At 35.5% G+C, this 19,805-nt stretch overlaps 4 protein-coding genes across 4 annotated transcripts; 1 reads left to right on the top strand and 3 right to left on the bottom strand.

Moving 5' to 3' along the window:
- Positions 1 to 21: 21 nt before the first annotated feature.
- On the bottom strand, positions 22 to 5,973 carry LOC100639475 (mucin-4-like). The gene is made up of 9 exons (XM_019993597.1): positions 5,841 to 5,973; positions 3,027 to 4,631; positions 2,805 to 2,943; positions 2,407 to 2,594; positions 2,108 to 2,348; positions 1,736 to 1,961; positions 967 to 1,175; positions 641 to 843; positions 22 to 417 (listed from the first exon to the last, which is right to left on the bottom strand). Exons 2-9 carry the CDS (start codon positions 4,629 to 4,631, stop codon positions 58 to 60), a joined length of 3,171 nt encoding a protein of 1,056 aa, XP_019849156.1. The 5' UTR covers positions 5,841 to 5,973; the 3' UTR covers positions 22 to 57.
- Positions 5,974 to 6,018: 45 nt separating this feature from the next.
- Positions 6,019 to 10,388, top strand: LOC100639348 (proteasome subunit beta type-4-like). Its single transcript, XM_003384416.2, has 8 exons — positions 6,019 to 6,153; positions 6,817 to 6,893; positions 7,174 to 7,303; positions 9,129 to 9,275; positions 9,355 to 9,436; positions 9,778 to 9,894; positions 9,977 to 10,065; positions 10,240 to 10,388. The coding sequence occupies exons 1-8, from the start codon at positions 6,062 to 6,064 to the stop codon at positions 10,250 to 10,252; spliced, it is 747 nt and encodes a 248-aa protein (XP_003384464.1). The 5' UTR covers positions 6,019 to 6,061; the 3' UTR covers positions 10,253 to 10,388.
- Positions 10,389 to 10,957: 569 nt separating this feature from the next.
- On the bottom strand, positions 10,958 to 16,534 carry LOC100639221 (uncharacterized). Its single transcript, XM_003384415.3, has 7 exons — positions 16,421 to 16,534; positions 16,301 to 16,355; positions 15,610 to 15,724; positions 15,285 to 15,534; positions 14,425 to 14,692; positions 13,508 to 13,877; positions 10,958 to 11,353 (listed from the first exon to the last, which is right to left on the bottom strand). Exons 1-7 carry the CDS (start codon positions 16,463 to 16,465, stop codon positions 11,122 to 11,124), a joined length of 1,335 nt encoding a protein of 444 aa, XP_003384463.2. The 5' UTR covers positions 16,466 to 16,534; the 3' UTR covers positions 10,958 to 11,121.
- Positions 16,535 to 16,594: 60 nt separating this feature from the next.
- Positions 16,595 to 19,750, bottom strand: LOC100637450 (charged multivesicular body protein 2a-like). Its single transcript, XM_003384401.3, has 5 exons — positions 19,572 to 19,750; positions 18,574 to 18,814; positions 18,321 to 18,481; positions 17,213 to 17,323; positions 16,595 to 16,867 (listed from the first exon to the last, which is right to left on the bottom strand). Exons 1-5 carry the CDS (start codon positions 19,641 to 19,643, stop codon positions 16,784 to 16,786), a joined length of 669 nt encoding a protein of 222 aa, XP_003384449.1. The 5' UTR covers positions 19,644 to 19,750; the 3' UTR covers positions 16,595 to 16,783.
- Between the last annotated feature and the right edge of the window lie 55 nt (positions 19,751 to 19,805).

Raw genomic sequence — 19,805 nt, 5'->3', positions numbered from 1 at the left:
TTGCCCTTTTGGAGAGAAATTGATATAATTTGACACCTTTATAGCTCTTATAATCTTTTACTTACATGTTTGTCCAAACATAAAAATATTGGCATCAGTTGAATTGGAAGATATCATAGTTCCATTCCTACTAGTAAAGTCATTAGTGTTGTCTTGGTCAAAGTTTCCTAGGAGTCCTGTTGTATTTCCCATGTATGACTGTGGCACATTTAATGTAACTGAGAGGATTGCTAATCTCAGTGTGACATTGACTCCTACACCACTTGATAAGGCAATGGAGATCAGCTCAGTTGTTTCTCTTGTTACAGTTACTGTGGTGAATTCCAACGTATCATTAACTGATGTGAGATTAGCAGACACGTCACTACCGTTGTATAAAACAACAAATTCACTGGCATCCATTTCATTTATTCTAACCTAGAAACAGAGTTCAGTACAAGTTAAAAATTAGCTTCAAGTTTTCATTGGAAAAAATTTCTATTAAACATTCTGAGCATGTTATCTCACAAAACTTTGACTCTACTTTTGCTTCAAATGGGTAATATGCAAATTGATGATAAAAAGATGAAATTTTGCATGACAAATTTCTTAAATGATGAAAATTATGGTGTATAAATAAATCTCTCTCTTCAAATCTAACCTCAACTATGGAGCTCCTGTTACTATCACTAACTGCTATTGCACTAAAAACCGTAGCTGTAGTGTTTGGTGCAGCTAACTTTGTACGAGCCTGTACTTCAAAATCCTCACTATTGGTGCGCAATAGCACATATTCTCCAAGTCCATTGAAAGTATATGATCCTTCATCAAGTGTTGTAATATGAGGATCACCCCAGAACCAAGCTATGAGAGACAGAGAAAGAATCATAGATATTTTATGCTATCAATATGCATATTCTTATTATATTAAAATAGCAATTGTTAGTATAGTTACAAATTTACTGTAACAGTTTAAAGTTCACTCACTTCGTCTAGGAGGCCTGTAGCCAGTGCATGTCTTAATGGGTCGACGTTCTCTAAAGAGTTCACAGTTTTGAGACACTATACAACACCGTGAATGAAAGCTTTCATCAAAAGTTAAATAATTGGAACGAGAAAATCTTGGGTGAAATCTGAAGACATGAGAGGAGAAAGGTCCTTGGGTGATTAAAGCACGGAATGAGTTTCTAAAAAAACTAGAAGGGATAAGAAGTATTATGCATGCAATATGTAATGTACAGTATATTATAATTCTCTGACTTATTTTGAGCAATTTCAGCATACATAATACCACACTCATTAATGACACATGGCTGCTGAATCAAATAACCAAAAGGAAAACCAAGGGCTATAGTCTTTGCTTTTTTAAAAAATTGGCTAGTTTTTTTAAAATGCTCATAATTCAAAAAATACCATATTTGTCAGAAATGGCTCAAACTTTTTACATAGCATAAGGGCATCAGTGGGTATCAGAAACTGTAATAAAAATTTGGGGTGATTTTAGAACCATTTTTCAAAAAACTATTGGCTATATTATAACACAGGGTGTTTTTTCGAAAATTGGTATAATTTTTAGGTGACCAATTTTGAAAAAAAAGCCAAGCAATGGTTCATATTATGGACTTGTAACTTCAAATACTCACATCATACATATAGCTCACATCAATACACAATTATATTTTGTATACGCACTAATACCTGAATATTTGCAACTGCAGCATGCAGTGTACTGCAATCTACTATACCATGCACTTACTTAAAGTCGTAGCAGCACATGCTTTGATATATAAATGGAAACCTATTTGTATAACATAAAACTCTTTCAGTTTGGTGAAATTGAAGAAAGCGGAATCTCCTGTCAAACCATGCTTGATTTATTGAACAGGGACAGGGACGTGCAAAAAAAAATGCTTCAAATGTTCCAATTTCTCGAAGATCTTGGTCATTTCTGTATGCCTCCAAGCAAGCAGCTTCAGCAGGATCTATAGGAAGGGAAAATTAAAGAAATAAAAATTAACACTTCCATGACAATACTTGACAAAAAATGTACACAATGTGAAGCAACTCTTTAATGCATTAGTTGCTGGAGTGACACTAAATTGATATCAGTATTACTTGTGTGACATACTATTATCAGAAGAGAATGAGTAGAGTATGTTAGTAAAATTTGTATTATCTCCACAGCCGAATCTCAATAGTCCTCCTGGTGTCCCTGATCCAAGACGATTCTCAAAAGGAAATCCTCTAATATTATATCCAACAACAGATGTCCTATAATAAGTGTCCCACATAATGTCCCCACACTTGTATATGTATATGACATGGGTCTCTGTTCCATCAGTTGTAAGTACAGCTTGAAATGTGTTATGCTAGAGAAAATATAATAATAATAACAATTTTATTAATTATTATTATTATTATTATTACTAAGTCAAAGAATGGGTCCGAAAAAACTCCTTGTGGGTAAGGACGTGCTGCACTCCATTCAATGAGGAGCATCCATATTCCCTGGTAGTTTGTTGAGTTCCTCCTGGTTCTGATGTAGTTATTGACAACATTAAACACTCCACTGGCAAGTGGATTGTTTGAATTAAAGGCTTGATATGAGACAGTACCTAAAGCACAATAAAATTGAAAATATATTCCTTTGGGCTATAATTTATTTTCTCAAGACAGAGGTGTATTCATTTCAGAGGGACTTTAGTATAGGTTTGTAATACCCAACACTATTGTTATAAATGGGTGTCCTTTTTATATAAATGGTCACAGTGGACATTCCATTGTAAGACCAATTAAATTTACACACGTGTATGACATTATGTTACCTTCTCTGACATATTGATAATTGTTCCACATTGGAGCAAACACAACTGAATTTCTTATCCCACTTGTAAAACTAGGAAACAATCTAGGATAATAGTAACCGAACCAACTGCCAAGAGAAAATGTACCAGCAAAAGAAATCTGAAAATAAAAAACAGCAATGAAAAACAACAAAACAATAGTAAGACACAATTAACAATGAATGTAATTATAAAAATACTTACAAAGATTGATGAGTAGGTAGAGCCTAGTATAGGAATTGGTCTTGGAGGAGTTAATCTTAATACAAAGAAAGTGCTGTTTGACCTACTGATAACATTTGATATGCTGGTATTGAATACTAGATAAGGAAGGACAGCTATAGGAGGAGCTGTTGTAGGACTGGGGCTTGTTGTTGGAGTAGCTGTTGGATTTTCAATTAATGATGAAGACATTTCTGGAACATCTACAGATGATGATTCTGGAAAAATATCTACTGATGACGGTGATGGAAGGATTTCTACTGACTCTGTTGGTTCAACTGTAGGAGGAGCCATTGTTGTAGTGCTTACTGGAGTAGTTGCAATCATTGATGAAGATGTAAAATCTAATACTTCTGATGATGAAAGTATTGTTTCTGTCGAAATTATTGATGAAGATATTTCAATAGATGTTTCTGGAAAAATATCTACTGATGATGATAAAAGCACTTCTACTGACTCTGTTGCTACCACTGATAAAGTAGCTTCTACAAGTGTAGTAGAAAAATCTACTGCTACTAATGAAGAAGTTTCTGTTGCTTCTAGTGAAGAAGTTTCTGTTGCTTCTACAGGAACAGATGAAGATAACGATGGAAGCATGTCTTCTGATACTGTTGCCTCCATTGATGAAGACATTACTGTGAAATCTATTAATGATGAAGATATGACCACTTCTGTAGATGAAAATATTATTGCATCAGTAGATGAAGATATTTCTGTGATATCAACAGTTAAAGATGAAGAGGTGACTGCCTCAGTAGATGAAGATATTTCTAAAACATCTGTCGATGAAGGAAGCACGTCTTGTGATTCTGTCACTTCCACAGATGAAGACATTTCTGGTATCTCTACTGGTGTACTAGATGCTACTACTATTAAGGAAGAAGTTTCTGTTGCTTCCACTGACAATGACATTCCGAATGAAAATGATTCAGGAGCATCTACTGGTGTACTAGATACTATTACTATTGGTGAAGATGTTTCTGCTAATTCCACAGATGAAGATATTTCTGTAACATCTACTGGTGTACTAGATGCTACAACAAATGAAGATGTTTCTGTTACTTCCACCAATGAAGATGTTTCAGGAAGATCTACTGGTGTACTGGATACTAGATCTATTACCATTGGTGAAGATGTTTCCGTTACTTCCACAAATGATGACATTTCTGTTGCTTCCATAGATGAAGATGTTTCGGTAACATCTACAGGTGTACTAGATGATACCAATGGTGAAGATGTCACTACTACTTCCACAGATGAAGAAGTTTCTGTGGCACTTACTAGTGTACTAGGTCTTCCTACTTGTGAAGGCGTTGATTCTGATGTCAACGTACTTGTAAATACGGACGTTGATGATGTTGTTGCTAGTGTAGTTACTGAAGGTACTAGAAATGAAGATGTTCCTGTTTCTGATGGTACTTCTGAATCCATAACATCATCATCACCACTACCACTGCCACTACCACTTAACATGCCACTGCCACTTAACATGCTACTGTTACTGCCTGAATCATCATTATTATGACTGATAATAGCCGACACTATTGCTATGGTATAAAGTAGAGCTACACATTTAAGCCAATCCATCTGTAAACAAAGCAAAGAGAAGGTTAGCCACGAGAGTGAGTTACATTTATATGCATACGCATGACATCAAAATCATGCATATAGTTTGTATTAATAAATAACTGTGGTAGACCTTGTGGCCTATGGATACACATACATGGCAGTTTTAATTACTTTAACCAAAATTATGTTATGAATATTGTTATTGGCTCGCAGGTATCACACAAACATTACACTTATCTCACTGCCAAGTGAGGAGAGAAAACAATTATTTAATGTAAATCCTCACACAAAAACTATACTACAGTTACCTATACTCATAAATCAGGGGCTACTTTGTGCAGGCTATCATCATTACACTTGTAGGCATTCGGTGCTAAATAATATCTTATCAATATTTATACTAAATCATGTAGTTTGTAGCTATGACCTGTGATCACGTTACACATAGACTTACCATAGACAACACACTGACATTGATACTTACAAGGATTAATTGAAATATTGCATGCTTTCACACATAGTGCCATGACCTATACTGTTGCATTATCAGAAAACATGCATTAACAATTTTTTTAGTGACACATCATTAAAGCTACGTGTGAATTAGCACTTTTTAAAAGTTTCTTTCACAATACAATCAAAATGTCATACAAGCACGCACATACATGTAAGTATGTACAACTTCCTCATTGTAAACGAATGACCTTCAAGTGCAGGTAATCTAGTGCTAATTATTTGCTCTCTTTGTTCATTCGGCTACCATGATTTAAAGCATTGCCTTATACAGCTTGGTATGCTTTGTAGAATGATTTGACATGGTTCGTAATGCAATGATGATGTTCTTAGATATACAAGCTTGATGATGTACATGCAGCACTCCCATAAAAGTGTCTATCCTAATGCCAAGTGAGTAGGAAGTGGTCAAAGTCATAACACTATATGCCATATAATCACTGGTGCATGATGTTTTAACTGGGGACTGAAGTTTCAATCAGGGGCAGGTCTAGGCCTGTAATTCAAATTACAATCCATATTTTTATACTAAGCTACTCGATCAGGTAATTTCTTTCTCGTAGTTGTAGTTAGTGGTCATTGAAGAACACGCATAAATTCATCACATGCAACTAAACAAGCTGTTCAAAATTGCTGTTGCAGCTGACTGCACACTGGTCTGTACTGTATAACAATTATGTATGGCGCTGGCTAATAAAAGCAGCTGCAACTCACATTTGCTGGCTCTTTGACAAAAACCCCTTGATCTTCTAAGACTCTTAGCCTTTCTTCTTCCTATCACTTCTCTTCTCCTGCGAATGCCCTGGCAGTTAGGAAGAGCACAGAGTGACTCCCACACGTTTTTGTTGCATCCAATTATAATTTTTGGCGTGAAAGACCACGCCCTGTTAGTTCTAATTATCGCAATTAATAAATAATCGATTCCTCGTGTAAAAATGGCGACTGATGGGTTTTATTTGACTAGTGATCCTCTTGGAGCCAAATGTGACAAAAAAGAAACCACAAATATGGCAATTGGAAGGACACTGTAAGTGCTGGAGACGTTGAGATAAGTTTCGATAATGATAATTTTAAAACTAATATTGTTGAAACCACACCCTCAGCTGAGATTCTGAATAATAATAATATTGTTTGATTGTTGGATGGAAAATAATGAGCCATTTTACTCTAATGCGTCTAAACGTTGATAGTTGCTGATAATTAATTTATGGTTGATCATAATTTACTGTAAAGGGCAACTCTTTTTTTGACATTCTTTAGTGAAGGAACTGTTACTCTCTTCAACAATTTCCTCTTAGTCCACCATTGTTGATACCCATCCATTAAGTTCATGACCTTTTAATGGTGGTGCATTGAAACCAATTAATAGAAAGGAAATTGTTAAGATACCCTACTACCTTAAATCATCACACTCCTTATACAGTATAGCCTCTTTTATTGGGGACACTCTCTATAGCGTACACCTCCATTTAACGGACAGCACCTAGTGTACCAATTACATTCCTTACTGTATTAAATAATAAAATAACCTCCACATAAAGGACACCTCTGTATAACAAACTTTCTTGTCCATAAGATAGAAGGCTATACTGTACATTAAATTTGTTAACATTAAGTGCATGTACTGTACACGTGTATTTTATGCATTCACAATTTCACATGTACATGTATGTATTTATTTAATTCTTAGGCGTCCGATTGTAACTGGTTCTTCAGTGCTGGGAATTACATTTTCTGATGGCGTAATGTTAGCAGCTGATACACTAGGTAAGAGAGAGAGGGAGGGAGGGAGGGAGAGAGAGAGGGAGGGAGGGAGAGAGAGAGAGAGAGAGAGAGAGAGAGAGAGAGAGAGAGAGAGAGAGAGAGAGAGTATAACTTTTGCTATCTATAGGTGTCATACGTACATTGGCCTTTATTTTCAACAGTAGTATACTCCTTTTGTCCCTACAGTAGTAAACTATGCTATAATAGTAGTATAGTAAACTCCTATTTATCATGCTACGATTGTAAAGCTCCTTTTATCCCTCTCTCCCTTTCTCTTTTTCAGGTTCCTATGGCTCTTTAGCTAGGTACAGAGACCTCTCCAGATTATTGAAAGTCAATGATACCACAGTAGCAGCTGGTAGTGGGGACTATGCTGACTTTCAGTACATTGCAAGACTTTTTGAGTCATTAAAGTAAACACGTTATTGCCTGCAGCTGTGTGTATATAGCCAAATTTGAAATTCTTTGTGTATCAATATGTGGCTCTTTCTTTAATGATGTATATGTACATGTAGTTGCAGGGGCTTGTATTGGCATGGCAAAGTATGTCAACAAACTTTATTTATTTACTTTGAAATCTGCTGAGACTTGCTGCCCTCTCACATTATATGTTTTAATACCAGTCTGACACTTCAGTTGGCTTTAGAACTGTGACCAACATAATTTTTGTTATTTAGCAGTTATGTATACGTAGGATAGGACTAAGTGATACATGTAATTTTGTATTTGACACTTCTGGTTGTGTACTTGTTATTACATGTACTAAAGGTTTGCAATTGCTCTCATAACAACAAAATGTAGGAGAGTGAACTACACAATATGTAACATATGTTTCCCGTATTAGTATCTACTGTATTTTAGTGTTTGTTACATATTGATTGAAGATAACATAGTCAGTGTAGCCACTTTATTAAGGACACCATTGGGCCCACACTACCTGTCCTTAATACATGTACAGTGTAGCCTCTTTATTAAGGACACCATTGGGCCCACACTACCTGTCCTTAATACATGTACAGTGTAGCCTCTTTATTAAGGACACCATTGGGCCCACACTACCTGTCCTTAATACATGTACAGTGTAGCCTCTTTATTAAGGACACCATTGGGCCCACACTACCTGTCCTTAATACATGTACAGTGTAGCCTCTTTATTAAGGACACCATTGGGCCCACACTACCTGTCCTTAATACATGTACAGTGTAGCCTCTTTATTAAGGACACCATTGGGCCCACACTACCTGTCCTTAATACAGAAGTGTCCTTATTTCAGAGGTACTTTTGCTTAGATTTGTACCAACTGATTATAAAGGTGTCCTTATTGTAAAGTTGTCCTTATTATGGAGTTGTGTTCAGCTATAAATCCTATTTTGTTTTTGGAATTTCCTGTGTACACGTATTGACACCTGTACTCGTGACTCATTGACTGATTGGTGATAAATTCACAAGTCACAGCTACATGTACATACTATTGTGGTTATATTGGCATTTTTTGTTATTGTTATTGTTCCAGTTACGTCACTCTATTACACGTATATGTTATATTTGTAGTTCATATACCAGTCATTCATTTGTAACTGTTGCTTAAGGACTTTTAAATTGATTTGCCTTTTTAAAATTACTGATAAATGCCATTCAAATACTGAGAATTGATGTACAGTGTAGCCTCTTTATTAAGGACACCATTGGACCCACACTACCTGTCCTTAATACATGTACAGTGTAGCCTCTTTATTAAGGACACCATTGGGCCCACACTACCTGTCCTTAATATAGAGGTGTCCTCATTTCAGAGGATATTGGTTACACTATATGTGGGCTGTGGCCATGTTTTAGTGTTTATTATAGTACTAGAATATATTAGTGTGGCCTTGTCTCTTCTATGTGTCATCCCTATGTCTCTTCATGTACTATATACACTCTTATTACTCTCCCTCTCTTAAGTCTGCATGGTTTAGTGGAGCTCATTAATTCCTACTACAGTTGTTGTATCCTAATTGAGTTTCAAGAATACATAGAACAACCACAAATAATTAAGATTACTTGATAACTTTCTCTCTCTCTCTCACTCTCTCTCTCTCTCTCTCTCTCTCTCACTCTCTCTCTCTCTCTCTCTCTCTCTCTCTCTCTCTCTCTCCCTCCCTCCCTCCCTCCCTCTCTCTCTCTCCCTCTCTCTCCCTCTCTCTCTCTCTCTCCCCCTCCCTCTCTCTCTCTCTCCCCCTTCCTCTCTCTCTCAGTATTGAGTCTGATTCCTATTGTGATGGTCACAGTTACACTCCTCGGTCCTTCTATTCCTGGTTAACTCGTGTTATGTATAATCGCAGGACCAAAATCAATCCGCTCTGGAACACTGTCATCATGGGCGGTTACCACGACAACAAGCCGTACGTCACCCAAAAACATGCATGTTTATTTATTACACTTTAAAACACATGTACATGTATGTGTAATAATATTTATTAGGTTTTTGGGTGTGGTGAATTCTTTGGGCGTCTCCTTTGAAGCCCCTACTTTAGCAACAGGATTTGGAGGCTACATAGCACAAGTAATGATTGGTATATACACGTACATGCACAATTTATGCTTATAAAATTATGTCATATTATGGTACACAATTACCCATAGATCTGGCATGTACATATATATACTTTATCCAGTCTATGTGTTGTGTATGTAATGTAATTGTGTGTGTGTGTGTGTATGATGTGTCCATTTACTCTGATTTCAGCTGTTTACTATCCACTGATTTTATAGTCTGTCTCTTTTTGCCTTCTTTAATTACACCACAAAACTCTACCTCCCTCCCACTGTCTGATGATGTACTACATGAACTCACTTCTCTTCCTCCCTCTCCCTCTCTCTCCTTCTTGTTATTGCTATTATTAGCCACTAATGAGAGATGCCTATGAGAAGAATCCCTCAATGTCAAAAGAGGAGGCACAAAAATTATTAGAGAAATGTATGACTGTCCTGTATTACAGAGATGCAAGATCATGGAACAAAGTATAGCTATACATGTACTATTGCAATCTTTTCATCTCTCTCTCTCTCTCTCCCCCCCTCTCCTTTCATCTTGATCTGTTAGTATGAGATAGCTACCATTACAACTGATGGGGTCACCATTACTGGCCCTATGAAGTTAGAGGGTAATTGGGAAGTTGCCAATTATGTGAGGTTAGTATTAATTTCAACAATGATTGATGGCATACATCTTGCCCTTTGTCTTTCCTTCCTCTCTCTCTCTCTCTCTCTCTCTCTCTCTCTCTCTCTCTCTCTCTCTCTCTCTCTCTCTCTCTCTCTCTCTCTCTCTCTCTCTCTCTCTCCCCCCCTCTCCCTTCCTTTCTATAGAGGCTATGATTAATAATAACAATCACTAGTGGGCATGCACAGTAACCATTTGACCTCTAAGGAAATGGGATCTAAGTCTCTAATTGATCAATTACTCTATTGATATTGACTTATTTGTTTATTATTTTTAAAAGAACATTAGAACTATACTTGTTACTAATAATACATGCACACCAAATGAGTCAGTACAAACGTAAGTAGAGTGGAGGCCAGTATGCTTCAATGTACCTTGATTTGTGTCCATTGAAGTCATTGCTTTGATGTGGGCTGGTATGTACATGTTTTAGTACAAAGGTGTAACACTATAGCTGTTAGATCTAATGAGACTGCTTGTCTTGATTACATTATTGCCATGGTAATTGGAATATTTCATGATTAGCCTTCTAAGTGTCACAAATTTGATAAGAGACAAGATATTAAATAGCTTTGGAAACCATTTCTATGTGTGATGCATTGAAATGATGGTGCGTTGTTTACAAGTATATGCATGTATGTGCATATAATGTGGTTGATTAAACGTGTTGTATTTAATTGCTTTGTTGTGTCATTGTTTTAGAAGAGACATCCTACTTGTATATGTGATATGTCCTTTGATTGCTTTGTTGTTGTAATCGAATGCAATGAAACAGATGCCAACTACATCTGATGTGTGTATGTTCACACTAGAAGCACCTCCTCCTACACTGTATCCTAGATGCTTCTTAATTTTGTCCACCTCTAAAATTAATTTTTTTAATTAAGAATAAAAAGGAACACATTTAGCTATACAAGTAAAACCAGCATATTATTATTTTAAAAAAATAATAAAAAGTTTGCACACAGCAATCAGCATTTAAAAACTACACCAAGCTAGTTATATCAGCGAGAGCTTTAGCAAGTTGTTTATTTCTGGCCAGTGTACTTAAGGACAAAGAGACCCCTCTCGATGCTGCTGGCGATGATCGTGCCACTTGTGAAGTAGGGATAGTTTGACCAGGAGCCTGAGAAACCAGGGGCACTGCAGTCTGGGGCTACATCAAAGTATCCAACTTCCGTGAGCTCTCCTCCTTCAATGTTTGAGACATCAAGTATGCGGAGACCAGCACAGTAGTTTGATTGGTAGGCAAGGTTGCCCCTAAAGAGGGAGAGGGGGGGGAGGGAGGGAGGGAGGGAGGAGGGGAGGGAGGGAGAGAGAGAGAGATGATGTTAGTATTAAAAATATTTTTAAAAAGGAGTAGTTTTGTGTTGTGGGAAAGAAAAAGTGGGGGGGGGGAGGGAGGGAGAAGTAGGCAACATCAGAAATGTGTAACAATCAGGGCTATGGTGGCCCAGAATGCATATCTTTACCCATTTATGTCAGTCAAAACCCAGTCATGTGTGAAATGTGATATACTTATATGTCACTAGTAAAGCCTAATGGAGCACATTCTGATTATAATGACTGTTGATGGAGTGTGGTTAGTGATCTCTTATTAGGTCATTCATTTGTATAAATGTGTGTGGCATAAGAGCTGCCAACAATAGTGTAGCTGACATCAGACTTAGTAGCCCAGACAGTACTAGTCTAGCCTATGGTCATTCATTACAACTTATTACAATTCTAATAGATTATACTATAATTCAGTATTGTGTGATATTAGGTTCCTCTATCTATTGGAGTTCTTCTCTCTCTTTTCCTTTTGCTTTATTTACTCTACATTGTGACATCATGCATTTTATTCTTTAATTTGTTTGTCCTGGTGGCATTTGACAGTAAACAGTATAGCAGTTAATTACCACTTTCTAATGCAATAACAATATTCAACAGTGTCCAAGGTATACAGTCCTACATGTACAAAAACTAGGGTGCCTAAATAGGTAAGACTATACTCTTTATTTCTAATGTTGGTTATACGTGTAATGTATTTCCAGTGTAGGTCATTGAAAGTGGGTATAGTTTTTAATAGTTTCAAATCTAATGGTTATGCATGGTTACACCGTACAAGTTGATTTATTGGCGATTGGCGGTTTTATGAAGAAATCGCCAATATAAAATCTGCCATTTTGTTTTAATCTGAGCATGCTCAATGGCACATCGCACAAAGTCGTCAACATAAAATTTGCCAATTAACTTTCACAGGCAAATTTGCCAAATATTACTTTCGTCAATAAAATTAATTATGGTATTGCATACATAGTCATTCCACCTGGGTAGCAACTTAAGATTAATGGGCTTATATTATGTCCTTATTTTGGGCAAAATTTTTGAGTTGATTCCAATCAAAATTTACAATTTTAAAAAAGTTACTCTAAAATTTGGCCAATAATATTTTATCTCAGATGCATTTACATGTTCTTATGTTGCATTGACATTTTGAGCTAATATAACCAAAATTAGATTTTTTATGATTTTTGAAAATTCCTCCAAAATTGGGCCAAGGCTCCTGTACTATATAGTACACAATAATTGAAAAATGACTAGGAGAGAGAATTTTTATAATTTTTTTAAAGTTCTTATGTTGCGTAGAATTTTTTTTTAATCAAAATTGGATTTTTTACGAATTTTTAATTTGCTTCAAAATCAGGCCAAAGTCCCTGTACTATAGTACAGGGTCTTTGGCCATTGGCCAAATTTTGCCAAAAAATAAATAATAAGAAATATACATTTTTATGATTTTAAAAATACATAATATAAGTCCTTATATTGCATAGAAATTCCAGCTAATTTTGACCATAACTAAAATTTTACGAATTTTTGAATTTGCTCAAAAATCAGGCCAAAGACCATGTACTTTCATACAGGGTCTCGAACCAAATTTTGTCAAAAATGACTAGGACAAAATTTTCCTTTTAATATTTCTTAATACAAACTATACATGCCCTAATATTTTTTAACAAAGACATATGGTGAGCGACATATGGTGAACGGTTGCACGGTCACTTTAACTTCACTTTTGTCAAAATTACACAAATACTGTATAGATGGAAAATTTTGCGGGAATTTAATTTTGCGCTTTGTGTTTTAAAAATAAACGCATAATTAAAAACTGTAAAATTAAAATCACGTGGGCTCGATGGGCGTATATCATTAGCATCGTGTACGTGTGTACGCGTGTGGGCGTGGTCAAGACAACGTGGCCAAATCGCATAATTTTAATTCGCAAAATTAAAAAACATTCAAAATTTATTAAAAACGCAAAATTAAATTGCCGCAAAATTTTCCGTCTATACGGTAGAACATTAATTATTATTATCATTATCATTATTATCATCATCATCATCATCATCATCATTATTATTTAGACTTTACTTGATGTAAAGATTGTGATCGGTGGCTTGTTGGCTAGAATAAAAGCTACCCTGCAGGACTGGATTTGTCAGGTCCTCAACATTCCAGATCATAGTACGTGTGTGTGGATTAGAACCATACAACTCGTCCAGTTCGTCATCCAAAAGAAGCCTTGTTTGCTTCTCATTGAGCCACCCTTGGTGAGTGTAGCGGTATCCTTCGTAAGACATCCTTCCCAGCATTTTCATATCGTTTTTGTCTTCTACATCAACGATTGTTAGCGTGTTTTCGTTGTAGCAGAAACAGATCTCCTTTCCATTGTATCGTGCGTCTACGCCTTTGTATACGACACACTGGGCATCATGGACATAGCCATCCTGTCCAAAGCATCCTGTCAAATAAAAGTAATGATGTTTTATTTATATTCATAACATTGTAGCCTTATAATGACATTTCATTTTGTGATTGAAACAAAAGTCATACTTATTATATTAATGAAGATCTAGACCTAGATTATCATAAAGTAAATCACAGACACAGTTGTAGAACCTATTAAGAGCTAACTCTATAAAAAATTGCTGGTATAATTAAAAGCAATTTATTGAAGTAGATCTTATAGCTTGATTTTGTATAATAACAAACATGTATATAGCTGTTTATTATAATGGAAATTATGGAATACTATTGTATATACATACCTGCATATACATATCTCATTAGAATTACATTTAATTTTACGGGTGCAACTAGCTGTTAATTTTGCAATTGAAATAAAATTCATAATTATTTTAATATTATCAATAATTGCATCAAAAAATTGCCTAATGTTTTTTTGAAGTAGCTTCTTATATATAAATTGGGTCTACGCTCATTTTGCATGCATATTTTAGCTGCTTATAATGGAAATCATGAAATATTTGCATAATTGTTATACATACCGGCATATTGTGGGTTTTGAGGGTCACGGATGTTAACAACATGAAGGCCACTGGTGCAGGTCCTGGAGCCAACAGAATAAAGATATCCAGTCTCTTCGTTGATGACAATGTTATGAGATGAACCAAATTCACCATAATGAGTATCTTCTTTCAGTACATTGACGCTACCGTCATCTTTTGCCTTTAGGTTCCTCAGTCCAAGCAGATCATATACTTGTAGTCCGTGATCAAAAGCTTCGCTGCCAATGAAAGCGTGATTGGCATAAACCTGAATTAATTGATATGAGGCGTTATGTGCAATAATGCAGAATTATATTACAATAAAAATATTAAAATTTATGTATAAAGTGTCATTAATTTGTTATGGAGCATCTTCATTTGCAAGACATTTCTAATTTAGTTTCATTGTTTTGGGATACAAATTAATGTTTGCAGCCATGTATACCATATGGCTAGAAAATTCCGTGGGGTATTTAATTTCGTGGATTTTGTGGGTAACTTCTTAACCATGAAAATTAATACTATGGAAATGCTCACTGCGCATGCACAGCATGTGAAAATTTATGACTTAATGCAACTGCACATGCGCAAAAACGCGAAATTTAATCCCTTCGAAATTAAAGAATTAAGAGCTTTTCACTAAAATACGAAATTATATACCCTCGAATTTTTCTAGCCATACGGTATATTTTTGAGGCATTAAATTTTTTGATTTTAGCTGAACTTTGAGAAATTAGACTCTTGCTCTTGTGATGCATGGTTGCATGCAATTTAGAGAATAATATTCTGACTATGAAAATTTGGAACTAGATGTGTCCCAGAATGAAAGTACTGAATCACTAATACCTATACTTAAATACCTTTATATCTCTCCAGCTGCTTCCTGTTGTATAAGTTGGTAGGAATCCAAGTACTTGTGGTGAAGTAGGTTCAGTGACATCCACAAATGACGTCCCATCATAGCAACCAATGATAGCGTATTCCTTCTTAGTTTCTGGATCAGTCCAGCCCCATATATCATTAGCATCACCATTGCAGCCCAAATCGTTGAGTGATATAAATGCTAAGAGGTCAACTTTATCGCACTCATATTCGCCTGCTTGGCCATTCCTATTTACAATAATTGCTTATTTTATAACCACTTAATAATAATTTTGTTGTCACTATCTCTTGGTATTTGCTTACGAGCATTCAATGTTGGATATGCTTCGTTTCTTCAGTGGGCACTCGTGCTTCCTGGCACATTTCTCAAACTCTGCAATCTTCAGTCTCATGACAAATGGCATCATAGAATTGGGATCTGTAATATAATAATTAATGCCTTTATAGTGGAGGGGCTACTGTAAATTTTGATATTTGTGCATTGCTGAAGCCTAATAGTTATACTAATTTAAAATTATTGTGTTTTGGGAATATGAAAATTTCAGCATCCAACTCCATTTTCTATATAAACTATTAGTGGATTACAGCATCTGAGACAGTTCTTTTACACTATTTAATAAGCTAAAAGCTGAGCTCCTCAAAATTAGATTATACCAATGCCAATTCAGCTGATGATTATAATCATCACAGTTGACATTGCAGTAATACAATAGTGCAAGCAAGAGTAGTAAAACAAGGGTAGCTTATACAAGGTTATACTGTAGGTAACATTGTTGTTCCTTGTCTCTCGCACATAAACCACCTCTGAGGCTAATAGATGCATCATTGTTAGCGGACGTGTTTGCTTGTTTGAGTACAAAGTAGCTATCAGGAAATCATGACTTTCTATCACCTATTAGTGACAAATGCCAGCTGATTCTTCTCTCCCTGGCTATCATTTCAATCTATTTTTGCGTTATCCACTCTTTCTAAAGCAACGCCTCTACTTTCTTACCTGCTTTCTGGCAATCCTTTGTGCAGTTGAGCAGTTTCAGCCCATCTCCAGCCACCTATTGAATAAATTGGAAAAAGATTTGAGACGCATCTAAAACTAATGTTAATTTTTGTTTCTTACGTAAGTAGCTAAGGCTAGGAATGCTACAAAAGTAAGAGTCTTCATTTTCTCTCTTTTTTAAGCTCTAGAATAAGTTGCAAGGTGACTGCGCTTAGCTGATTTGCAAAGGTCAAGGGCGTGGCTCGTATTATCTCGTGACTTATGCCGCAATTGTTCTAATTATTAAAACGTGAATAAATCTTTTAAAAATTAATTACTGCAGTAAAAAGCACAGATAAATGACAAAATTAATTTAAATCACATGACAGGACGTTTGTTATTATCATTATATTAACTATTATTTACTATTAATGATTAGTTATTATAAACAAGAATAACGACATCAAGATAGGTGAGATCTATATAATAATTAGCTTTTAAAACTTAATCATCGTCGCCACGCTTCAAGTTATCAAGACGAGCCTGAAGATCGTCAGTTTCAGCACCAGCTACAACTTTTTGTTTCGTCTGAGAAAGAGAAAAGGGGAAGGAGAGAGGAAAAACAAAAAGGAAAGTCAATCATAAGTATTTATATGAACACAGATGCACCAATCACAATTTAAAAATAATGTTTAAAAGCAGTGTCCTATAAATACAGTACTAGCTCCAAATTTTCGTCAGTCAAAAATTTTGTCAAATTTTAATCTCTTGTTAAAGTTAATTTTTGTCATTTTTGTCATTAATCTGTATACTACCTACGTGGAATAAAAATTTCGTCAAGGAAAAGTACCTAACGAATTTTGACGAAAATTTTGACCAATGAAATTTTGGAGCTATATAGTAGGAGACTCTGTTCTAATATTAAATTCTTACAGTGTCTGTACTGATGTGAGGTCGCTCCAGTCCTGGAGTTATTCCGGATAGTTCCTGATCTAACGAGATTCCCAGTTCATCTAAGACTTGAGAAACTATAACTTCAGTTTCCTATAGAGTAAAAGACATTACATGTATGTAAGTACATGCACATAATGCAGTACAATTATAAAGATAATGTAATTATTACAGGGTATTTTGTCGCAGATTTTTCCATTTTATAACTTTTCTGATACAGGCATGCATACATGTACATGTACTTCCTACCAAAATTGAAATTTTTAATGAATTTTTAAAGTTACTCAAATTAGGCCAAAGACCCTGTACTATAGTACAGGGACTATAGTACAGGGTCATAGGCCAAATTTCATTAAAATTGAAAAGGAGAAAATTTTCCATTTTTATACTTTTATCTGATGCATATACATGTTCTTATGTTGTGTAGAAAGTTTGAACTGATTCCGATCAAAATTGAATTTTTTATGAATTTTTAAAATCGCTCAAAAATCAGGCCAAAGTCCCTGTACTATAGTACAGGGTCTTTGGCCAAATTTCACTAAAATTGAAATGGAGAAAATTCTCCATTTTTATAACTTTTTCTGACACACACACATGTTCTTATGTTGCATAGAAAGTTTGAAGTGATTCCGATCAAAATTGAATTTTTTACGAATTTTTTAAATTGCTCAAAAATCAGGCCAAAGTCCCTGTACTATAGTACAGGGTCTTTGGCTCAATTTCGCCAAAAATGAAAAGGTGAGAATTCTCCATTTTTATAACTTTTTCTGATACACACACATGTTCTTATGTTGCATAGAAAGTTTGAAGTGATTCCGATCAAAATTGAATTTTTTACGAATTTTTAAAATTGCTCAAAAATCAGGCCAAAGTCCCTGTACTATAGTACAGGGTCTTTGGCTCAATTTCGCCAAAAATGAAAAGGTGAGAATTCTCTATTTTTATAATTCTTTCTAATATATATATATGTACTTATGTTGTGTATCAACTTTCAGCTTATCCCAATGAAAATTAATTTTTTTACGAATTTTCAAAGTTGCTCAAAAAGTTAAAATCATTTGCCATTTTCTACAGTAACATTAAACCATACTTCTTCTTCGTCTCCCTCTCCCAGTACGTCATCCATAGTGTCCGTCATTGTCTCCTCTTTGATGTCCATTATCTCCGACTCTCTCTCGAACTCCATCATGATCTTCTGAAGATTGGGAAGATTGATTTTTGAGTTCATTCTCTTCAACGCTTTAGTGACACCTAACGATACAAAAAGACATCAAACAGCCCGAGATAAATTCACAATACGAAAAGCAAACTTAGAAAAAATTTCCTAAGTCACACCCACCCACCTTTCATGGCTGTTGCCATGGAAGCCTGAGATTTAAGGGTCTGTATCTTAAGAGAAATCCCTTGTATGTTGGCCTTCATTAAGATAAACTTCTTGATAAAGGCTCGAGTCCTGACGAGGTCCTTTGCCATTATTTTGACGGCGTCCATTTGTCCACTCTTGGCCATCTTCTTTATGTCGGTGATAAGTTTCTTTTCTTGTCTCTCCAGGGCGGTTCTCTCTTTCTCTAGCTCACGTATCACCTGCCATAAAGGGAAAAGAAATAATACAAAAATAAAATGATTTAAAATTATACTTTTTATGCTATTGACATTAGCGTTTCTATTTATATCCATGCTGTGTACTTTTTATAGCATTTCTTTAAAGCAGATACATGTATATACTAATGATTCGTTGATTATACATATACCGTATTTCCTCGTGGAAACGCCTACTCCCTATAAACGCCCATGCCTGTATAAACGCCTAGAGACAGCACATAACTTTGACAATAAACGCCCATGCTTGTTTAGACGCCCATTCTTGATTAAAAGCCTATACCACACCCACCTACCCCATCCACGTGGTACATGTACCTTACGTAGTTTAGTAGTTTACATTCTACAATGGCAGCTGCAGCTGAGAAGGCTAAAGAAACTCAGAAGTTTTGATGTCAGTTTTAAACTACGTGTTGTGTCTATTGAAACATGGTGGTAAGGATTATTTTTTTGGTTATAAACGCCCACCTCGTATAAACGCCTACTTCATTTAAACGCCTAGCAAACAGGTCTCTATAAGAAATAAACGCCTAGGCGTTTCCACGAGGAAATACGGTAGTAGGTTCAGCCTTATACAACAAATTTTTGCAAATTTCAAATTTTAAAACTAAGTACAGGTATCGAGTCTTAACTTCAATACCATGTATTGTAGATACAACACTCAATACTAAGGACACTATTATATACTATACTGTATTATCAATTATGTATACATGTATTATACACAATACATAGTCCTCACTTTCTGGAGTGCCCGCTGGTTTTGTCTCAGCATCTCCTCCGGAGTTTTCCGTTTACCGAACAAAAAAGACATCTCTTGAGGCTTGCAGTCCAACTAGTCTTTAAAAATGAAGTATCTGTATGATGTGCTGCTCTAGATTGTATGTATTGATTTGATATAAGTATTAAGAGAAATGGCGTGTACAAATTATAACATGACTTTCATGTGACAGTGACACATCAAAACATCCGCCAT

Source organism: Amphimedon queenslandica, unplaced genomic scaffold (genome assembly GCF_000090795.2).
Source record: "Amphimedon queenslandica unplaced genomic scaffold, v1.1 AMPQUscaffold_13491, whole genome shotgun sequence".
NCBI lineage: Eukaryota > Metazoa > Porifera > Demospongiae > Haplosclerida > Niphatidae > Amphimedon > Amphimedon queenslandica.
The sequence above is the reverse complement of the archived record's forward strand: the minus strand, read 5'-3'. Positions and strand labels throughout refer to the sequence as shown.

Coding starts and splice junctions, on each gene's coding strand:
- LOC100639348 (XM_003384416.2), top strand. CDS start 6,062: ATGGCGACTGATGGGTTTTATTTGACTAGTGATCCTCTTGGAGCCAAA. Junction 6,154..6,816: donor ATGGCAATTGGAAGGACACT/GTAAGTGCTGGA, acceptor TTTAATTCTTAG/GCGTCCGATTGTAACTGGTT. Junction 9,276..9,354: donor GGTTACCACGACAACAAGCC/GTACGTCACCCA, acceptor AATATTTATTAG/GTTTTTGGGTGTGGTGAATT.
- LOC100639475 (XM_019993597.1), bottom strand. CDS start 4,631: ATGGATTGGCTTAAATGTGTAGCTCTACTTTATACCATAGCAATAGTG. Junction 2,944..3,026: donor CTACCTACTCATCAATCTTT/GTAAGTATTTTT, acceptor TTTTATTTTCAG/ATTTCTTTTGCTGGTACATT. Junction 1,176..1,735: donor ATGTGCTGCTACGACTTTAA/GTAAGTGCATGG, acceptor TATCCCTTCTAG/TTTTTTTAGAAACTCATTCC.
- LOC100637450 (XM_003384401.3), bottom strand. CDS start 19,643: ATGTCTTTTTTGTTCGGTAAACGGAAAACTCCGGAGGAGATGCTGAGA. Junction 18,815..19,571: donor ACCAGCGGGCACTCCAGAAA/GTGAGGACTATG, acceptor CCTTTATGGCAG/GTGATACGTGAGCTAGAGAA. Junction 16,868..17,212: donor CTCACATCAGTACAGACACT/GTAAGAATTTAA, acceptor TCTCTTTCTCAG/ACGAAACAAAAAGTTGTAGC.
- LOC100639221 (XM_003384415.3), bottom strand. CDS start 16,465: ATGAAGACTCTTACTTTTGTAGCATTCCTAGCCTTAGCTACTTAC. Junction 15,535..15,609: donor ATATCCAACATTGAATGCTC/GTAAGCAAATAC, acceptor TATTGTAAATAG/GAATGGCCAAGCAGGCGAAT. Junction 14,693..15,284: donor GCAGCTGGAGAGATATAAAG/GTATTTAAGTAT, acceptor CAATTAATTCAG/GTTTATGCCAATCACGCTTT.